Source organism: Megalops cyprinoides, chromosome 17 (assembly GCF_013368585.1).
Source record: "Megalops cyprinoides isolate fMegCyp1 chromosome 17, fMegCyp1.pri, whole genome shotgun sequence".
Taxonomy (NCBI): Eukaryota; Metazoa; Chordata; class Actinopteri; order Elopiformes; family Megalopidae; genus Megalops; species Megalops cyprinoides.
This window is the reverse complement of record NC_050599.1, coordinates 2,256,274-2,265,398: the sequence shown is the minus strand read 5'-3', so window position 1 is coordinate 2,265,398 and position 9,125 is coordinate 2,256,274. Positions and strand designations below refer to the sequence as shown.

Sequence of the window (9,125 nt, the reverse complement as noted above, 5' to 3'; positions counted from 1 at the left end):
GCCACCGGTATATGCACCTCCAATTCGATATGAAATCCATCAGCTAATTATTAATGTGCAGTTTCAATCGCGCATCTGAAATCGGCGATACACTTGCATGGCACAATGTTTGCGAACCGAAAAACAACGTAATCAAATTAGACATTTTAATTCATGATTACTGAACCGATAGTAATAAAAATCTCAAGTATTGCAATCAAAACCAATTTCCTTGTATCCTCCAAACGAGGAATCAAACAGCCAGTATCTGAATATCCAGTGTGTGAATGATTTCGCGTCGTTTCAGCACAGATCATTCACTCAAAGCATAGTAGCATAAATGGGACTTCAAAATTGTTGAGAATAAGGAATTATCTTTGTTCCCTTGACTATAAATGTCTAGTTTTCAGAGTAATTTACAAGACGACACATGGCGGGGATAGATACCAAATGCACAATGTACGTTTGTGGCCGTTGAATTTATAGTTTCCAAAACAACACCTTTCATAGACTCCTCTCATTAAATAAGTCAGCTTTTGTCGCATTTATTCATGCCGAGTGTGGTGATTCTGCTTTTCCCACGTGAGGCAGGCCTGCTCAGAGATTTACACTGCGCATACCGGCATCGACTGCGCTTGTGCAGAAGCAGCCGATCCAAGTTGAAAGGGACCAATGAAATGAAACCAGAGCTCCCAGCGTAACCAGCTGGATTGACGTGGAGGACGCGTCAAATTAATCTGAACAAACTTCAGACTCAGGGACAGACAAATTTGCCATTATCGGATAAAGATCACCCAGGGCCCCTTTGTCCAAACCCTTTCCTTTTAAAGCACTCCTGTAGAGGGGGAAGCGAGACGCAGAACGGGGACCGAGCGTGAGGCTTTGAACTGATTTCGTTTCTCCCGTCTCCTCTGCAAACGGGAGAAACAGCTCTTTTCAGCCATTGAAGCGCAACTATTTCAAAGACGGAATCCCGAGCCAGAGGCAAATGGGTACGCATTCGCTTTCTTCTGCATGGTTCAGTGGCAGAAAGATGTTAGAGACAGAAAGTGTTCGACATATGAACGCATAAGCGAACGCGATACTTTAAATCCAGAAATAAGTGACTGGCAATAACAATACTGGATGTTTTGATTTTTTAAAATACGTTTGTGGAGCTCGTGGAATGTCAGTTATGCTTTTTTGTTGGAGACATTTCTTTGTGCACACATAGAATTTGTCAGTTTCGTGTCTTTTGAGGAATTTCTCAAAGAAAAGGTTACAGGCGAGGTGCTATGAGTGGTGAGATGAATGGTAGATTGCTGTAACCGTAAAATAATTATATATTTCATACGCATACCTTTCATGCTCTTACTGGGTTTTTCAGTGATACAGCGTTGGATAGCTTTTTTGTGGTTGTCTTATTTTGAAGCTGAAATTTCGTTTTATTTCTCTCGTTTTTCAGATCAAACGTACGGAGAGGTAAATCAGTTAGGGGGCGTATTTGTTAATGGAAGACCCCTACCCAACGCTGTACGAATCAGAATTGTGGAACTAGCCCAGCTTGGAATCCGACCATGTGACATCAGCAGACAGCTCCGCGTTTCGCACGGATGCGTGAGCAAGATTCTGGCTCGGTACAACGAGACTGGGTCCATATTACCCGGGGCCATCGGAGGAAGCAAACCCCGGGTCACGACACCCAACGTGGTTAAAAACATACGGGATTACAAACAAGGTGACCCGGGAATCTTCGCCTGGGAGATCCGGGACAGGCTTCTCGCAGACGGAGTTTGTGACAAATACAACGTTCCCTCGGTCAGCTCAATAAGTCGCATTCTGAGGAACAAGATCGGAAATCTCTCCCAGCCGAACCAGTACGAGAGCAGCAAGCAACCCCCGCCTCAGCACGCGCTGTCGTACAATCACATGTACCCGTACTCATACCCCAACACAATGTCGCCCACCGGGACCAAAATGGGCAGCCCTGCCGGAGTCCCCGTCACGGCGGGCCATGTAAGCATTTCGAGGGCCTGGCCGTCGGTGCACACGGTCAGCAACATTTTAGGCATTAGGGCCTTCATGGACCCCACAGGTTTGTAGAGCATACTGCCTCGTGCCTTGCGCTTTTATTTTTCTCCTGCATTACTTCGGCTTGTTTTCAGAACAAAATGGCGCGCAGAATCACCCCCGCACCCACACTATTTCCATCATTCTTACAGTAATGGTACGGTACAGTGTCACGGTGGGTTGAAACGTGTGCACCTTTCAGGTTACCTCTGCGACACAGCTTGACGTGTCAAACCGTTATTCAAATCAAAGCACATATAATAGTCCTTCTTGGAATTTTAATGACAAAAAAGAGAAGTCAGTTATACACCAAGCAACGAAAAAGAGTCTACACAGTGTGTTCATGGGACAAAAAGGAAATAAAACTGAGGCCAGGGGTCTGAAAAGGTGACCATTACAAGCATGCTGTCCGTGTCTATCCGATTCCTCTTATTTTATATTTAACACTAACAGGAAGATGTGTAACGCGGTTTGCTTAGACAATTTTATCTTGAAATATGTTATTTGTAGTAAAATGTTTGTAGCCAAAACCTCGAGCATTAGAAGTGTATGTGCGGATACCAGATGGGCTGAATAACGTTTCGAATTGTAATTGCACTGCAGAAAAACCAGATGCATTTGTAAGGTTTCGTTACAGCAAAACAAATCAGGATTTTAATTTGGTTGCAGCCTACTTGCAAACACGGATTGACAGATATGATTTCTACATTATAATCTAGTAATCTACATTACAAAATAATTTATATAAACTTTTATCATGCTAAGAGTTTCCAGCGTTACAGTGGAAAAACAGTAAGCCAGAAAGATTTAGTTATTTGGAGCATAAATCCAAAACGAATGTGTAAATTTTGTCATAAATTAGGACTTGTGAAAACTCTCTCAGTAGGCCCCATATTAACGCGACTTTCCCAGAAGCTTCCACACGAGTTGTACTGAAGAAAATGTACAGGTTATCTTTTTAAAATCGTAATCAAAAAGAGATTTTTTGTCTGATTTCGGATACTGATTTTCAACAGCCATTCCCGGAGCCGAAGGATACCCACCGAAAATGGAGGACTGGGCTAGCGTTAACCGAACGACTTTCCCATCAGCCCACGGCGTCAACGGAATCGACAAATCCGCTATTGATTCAGACATTAAATACCCGCAGGTAAGCGCACGGGGGAGTTTATCGGGCTGAAAATGAACTGTCAAAAATGTTTACAGATGTGAATCTCTACCACAGGCTTTCGTTTTACCATTTATTTATTGCTGTAATAAAATTTTCTATCATTCTCATTATTATTCTGCGAGGACAGCACTGAATGGCCTATTTGATTACTTTCATAAAGTCAAGATAAGTGTAACATTTGTTTTTTTGCTTGACTTTAGGTGTTTACCGTGTTGCTTGACTGCAAAGAGCAGGCCTAATCACTCAATCTCAATTGCAAATTAATTTTTATTTATTTATTTATTTTAAGTAAAATAGATTCTTTTTCTTTTAAAAAGGCAACGTGGTCGTTGATTGCCCTTGTAAATTACCAAACGATTAAAGCAAAATACAAGTTAATATATATGTATATTAAAATATATTCCAAGAAATGTCACACATCAATACAAGAGCAGAGCGACTTCCAAATAAGTACATCACTCTGCTGAGAGTAGTTATCGAGAAGTACTACAAGAGGTCAGTAATATATGTATATAAAATTTAATATCTGTACAATACATATTTCCTTCCATAAATTGTTGTAATATTAATGCATATAATATGTAAATTATGCATGAATTCTCACTATTAAACAGAATTATCCTGTTTTTTTTATATTTCCAGCATTCGTCAAATATCTCCAGTTACGTTCCAGCTTGCGCCTATTCCCCTTCCAACCAGTACGGAGTTTACAGTGGGCCGGCAGGCAGCTACGTGACCCCGGGACATCACTGGCAGGCTCAGACCACGAGTCTGTCCCACCCAAGTAGCGGCGTGACTATGCACGGGGGAGACATCCATTCTGCCATGGCCTTCAAGCACCCAGCGCGGGACGGTAAGAGGCATTCTGCGGGATAAAGCTGGATTTATGGGCACCTGCGCAAACAGGGAAATAAAAACAAAACCGTCGACAGCTGACCGAGGGTTATCATGCGTTTAGTTCCCAGCATGTAACAGTAAAATACATATATCTTATTTTATAGTTCATGTACCGTAATGTTTTCGTTTTTTCATCGTATATTGCAAGGGATAGGACTTATTTGATAGGAAAATGGGTTTTTTTTAGGTTTATCAAATTATCAAATGCCAGAATAGTTTTATTCCCTTTCAATCTGTACACCTGCATGATGGTATAATGAAAACGTAATAAACAATTGCAAGTAATAAATTATCAGAGAACCAAGCCTGTTGTTCAAGTGAAGCATTTTCTGTAATTGCGCGCGTAACTGCTGCGTTAGGGGGCGATCCTCACGCGCGCAGGAATCCAATTACTGCAATTCAATCCTCCGCCAAAGCCGTTCGACTGTAACGTTAAATTAAACGTGAAATGAAATGTTACTTTTTTCGTTGTTTCCATAACAGTTCTCAGATTAAATATCTATTATACCCTACAACAATGCACAAAGCGAAGAAGCGAATCTTTCGAACGAGAATGACTGATGGTGAAGGTTTCTAACATTTTCCCATATTTTCCATTTAAATCCGCCATTTCTTTTATTTCTTAGCTTTTAGAAACGAACATTGTTAAGCATGGTACAAAATGACCAACAGTAACCAATACTTCCGTTAGCAAACACCCTCTGTCGTTACGTCTTCCGTAACAACCCCAGGAGTTCACCAGTATCTCAAATTATCGAAAAATGCTTATTACGAAAACTCGTTATTAAATATTGGGAACGAACACAGAAAGACTGAACTGAGTCCATATCAATCAGTGGTATATCTCGATGGTTATCTTACCATCGGTTCAGTCAGAATATAATAGCAGTTCGATCAAGTTTTGAACCCCTTTTCTCGGGGTCACACACAGTTACACTGCCAAACAGTGTATTGTGAAAGTGATTTCAAAGCTTTTCAAATTTGACTTTTCGACCTAGTCCTTCAATCCAGCTGTGAACGGGTCTACACGATTATTTCTTTCACTTTCACATGAATAACAGTTACACAATATTATATTATACAGCCTAGTTATGCAATAATTTATAAATACTATATTATATAATAATAATAATAATAATAATAATAATAATAATTTGTCGGTGGTCCCCAAAACGTTTAACTAACACAGTAAAATCAAGATTGCGGAAGAGTTACAGCTGTTTGCAGTGCAGAGTGCTATTTTTTCCCTTAGCCCCATCTTGATTGCTATACACTACAGGCAGAAAATGTGTTGTCTTTTGTGGATTTTTTTGGCTTATTATTTCTTGGCTTAATAAAACATGTTCCTCATGAAGAAGCTTCCATAAGGTTCCATATGGACTGTGCAACTATGTTTGACATTAACTACATTTGAAACGGAGTTTCAACACACAGTTGAGACATAGTTGTCCACATGCAGACAACAACACAGCTTTAGTCCTGAAACAGTTCATTGCATCAGCAATGAAATTTGTTACAAACGGGAATTCCAAACCGATTCGCGAGACAGGCAGGGGACTGTCCACAGACGCCTAAGAGGGTTCAGCTTGGGTGAATGGAGGACAATTCGATCACCCCGATTTGCGGACTACCCTCAGTTTGGCCAGAGATTTTAATTTTTTAAAAAGAGATTTTTCACATCACATTCATATTATCAGTTCGGCAGATTCGATCTATCAAAACATGTAAATAACAAAACGTTCACACCTATACAAACACAGAGATTACGGAGAGACCGAAAACGGAACGATTTTATTGTCCCCAGCTCGCAGGATTTGGAACACTGGAATGGTCACTTTCGATCTTCCCAACGCGCCCAATCAGTTGTCTAAAATAAACATCCTTTTTCGCCAATTCCACCCTTCTAGCGGACTGTAATCTCCAAAACCCCTTTTTCCTGTTTAAAGGATAACGACGTTTTAAAAGTTGCGGTTTAAAATAGCCGTTTCACTGAATGTTTGAAACATCGACAAGAATGTATTTATTGACGAATAATAATACAGTATTATAATTTGATGTCTGAAGTTTGGTCATATTTTTATTTTGATTTTATACCTCTGTTTAAACACGGAAACGGTCGTGCATTCAATGTGGATCAGTATTTATTTTAATTTCATATTGGAATATTTATTTTTATTAATCCAATTATAACCCCTCCCACTTCCGAACTGCACGTGCATGACGCTTCACGTTTGTGGGAATAACAACTCGCCTCAAATACGTCGGAAGGCTATTACATTTGCATGCAATGCATTATGTTATGTAATGCAGACTCCTTAATATCTCCCTCATAAATACTCATAATAAAGAATAACAGTGGACTTTTTATGTTAACAAGTATCTAAATACCAATTCAAGCAATACATTTGTGTGTCGAAGAATGTGAGAAATTATCGAAATTTTATCTCAAATTAATCACCTAATCAAAATTACCGTCGTCGTTACCATTTGATATATTTGATTTGATGGGCTGTAAATCGACAGTACGTATTCAGGGGCTGCTGCCTACTTTTTAGTTAGAATTGGGCTGCAATGCATACTGTACAACGGAATGATTCAAAACGTTCAAAGGCGACACGCGCGCATCCAAAGGGAAAGGCCAAAGGTAGGAGACTCCCGCTCACTGAATCTAAGAAACGCGGGCGTGAAAAGATATCTTTAAAAATAACAGATGTAAGTAGGTGTAACTTGTATCTTTACTAACACATGATTTCGATGGTTGCTGGAAAGAGAACAAAAATCGAAAGAAAGTAACGTTAAGAAAACACGTTTTAGTTTCCTTTTAAGTTTTGGACAAACCGAGGTAAATTACAAAATAATTTTTGGAGGGTGTTACCTTTGGAGAATTAGTAATTGATCCTATAAGAATGTGCATACAACTGTTCTGTCTATTTTTGCATGAAGCAGATTAGGCAGGGAAGTGTGTAAATTCAATAACAGGAGGTCATTCACACAGACGTGTGATTGTCGCGCTTGGACGCAGGCCTTTGACAGCACGTGCCCAAATACAGTTATATTGCGCTTTTCACAGGCTTTCAAACGGGCGACACGGGCCCGGGAGCGCAACGCTCAGCTGACGGGGAGAATTACGACGTATTTGCTGTATAAACAGGACTGTTGTTTGTGCTCTGCAGGAGACAGAAAGCCCCCCAGCCCCCTGAGTAAGCAGCAGCAGGAGGCGCTGAGCGGCGCGCACGGACTCTCTCTCCCCACCTCAGCGTCGTAACACCGCAGCGCAGGAGGAACTCAAACACGCCATTTACAAAAGAAACCAAATTTAGTTGAGCGCATTTCAAGAATTCAAAACAGTAAGTGAAAGCACTATATTTATAAATTACCAGTCAAAGTGTTAACTACATTTCCCCCAATATTGTTTAGTCGCATGTGCATATAAAGTTGCTTTCCTAGAAACAATTCGTCTGGAAACAAATGAATGTTGTCCGTGAGCAACGATGCTGGTTGCTGGTAGCTTGGTCACCTTATCATTTTTGTACACCTTCACATCTGTAAACCCCGCACAACCTAAATTCAATAAAGATAATGCTGAACATTATCTCAAGGTCAACAACAACTACAGCCTGTGTCCACTCCCAGTCGAACCTTGATTCAGAAACCTGTCATCGTTTATTTCTGGCTTGTACAAGTGAAAGAAGACAGAAAATGTTAAAGATGTGAAAAAAAAGTCATTTATTGTTCTATTTCTGATTGTAAATGTAAACTATCAGCGAAAGCTTTAATTATATATTTTTATAGATCTCTTTGTAAATATGCCAAATAAAGACATTACAAAACACAGAGAAACATTCTATCCAACAATCTTTCAACTATTTTTCAATTTTACCCACTAAGCTCTGAGTTAAGGCAACTAATTTCATTTCAGATACTGGCTTGTTTCGTAGATTCAAGGTAAATATCATTATTTGCTGAAAAGCTGAGAGCAGAACAGCAATGGGAAATACCTTTAAATGAAAATATAATTTGGGTGAATAATTATATGTAAGTATATAATAATGATTATACGTGTATGTAATAATATAATTACCTGCACATGTGATCGTAGAGCAGCGATTTTGGCAGTGCCACTTTTCTTCCCTTTAATACGTATAAAACAAACTTCTATTAATGGTTTGCCGTTTCCAGCGCCTCCTGATGCTATCTGGATATTGCTGGATGGAAACCACAGGTCAGGAGTATCTGACAGTTAATACGCTTTGGAGGTTAGGAACACACAGACACTGACACACAACCACGCGTGCACGCCCGCGCACACACCCACAAATCCAGTGAAAATCGGCAAAGTCGTGCCATAAAAATCGATTATCTTGGGAAATATACATCCCTGTGTCGCTCACCTAGTCTGTAAATCACGTTTACCGAACTAATGATGGCCTGGACTCAAGCACGTGGAAATTACCCATGCGGATTATACTCGCTCCGCACCGTTTAATTTAAATCATTACTTGGTCTAAGCGTAACTGGTCAATACATCAATTTTAAAGTTATGGCAAAAAGAAAACTAGCTTAAGCTATTAAAAGCTATGTACAGCGGCTAAGGATGTGAATACTCTTAACGTGTAGGCTAAGTAGCGAGCGACATGACGTTCTGATGCCTCGATTCGATCGCATGTTATTACGCATGACCAGTAAGATACTACAAAGTTGCAAGGTTTTGACAGCAAATAGCGCAGCTACACACTTAGCTACTCGAATCTGAATCTGAAGCATAGGGAATTGGTGAACGCACTTCACGGCATTTTCTCAGTTGCGCTGTTCTAGTTTTTCTACATGGCACTGTTCACAGGTTTACATTTAAATTTATTTAATTTAATTTCGAAAGGTTCTGTTTTAATCCTTAAACCCTATTCTGTTTGAGTTGAACCATACAATGGCAAAACAACTGAATCTTCTTAAAGTGAAAAATTTAAACAACACAATAATGGAAAAAAAAACCTAAAACACAGAAGCAAAAACAGGCCTTTAGCATCCAGTG

The 9,125-nt window shown here is 39.8% G+C and overlaps 1 protein-coding gene across 1 annotated transcript; it reads left to right on the top strand.

Annotated features, from left to right (window-relative positions):
- The first annotated feature begins 677 nt into the window (after nucleotides 1–677).
- On the top strand, nucleotides 678–7,821 carry LOC118792664 (paired box protein Pax-1-like). Its single transcript, XM_036550559.1, has 5 exons — nucleotides 678–971; nucleotides 1,424–2,053; nucleotides 3,045–3,178; nucleotides 3,842–4,052; nucleotides 7,270–7,821. Exons 1-5 carry the CDS (start codon nucleotides 968–970, stop codon nucleotides 7,359–7,361), a joined length of 1,071 nt encoding a protein of 356 aa, XP_036406452.1. The 5' UTR covers nucleotides 678–967; the 3' UTR covers nucleotides 7,362–7,821.
- The last annotated feature ends 1,304 nt before the right edge of the window (nucleotides 7,822–9,125 follow it).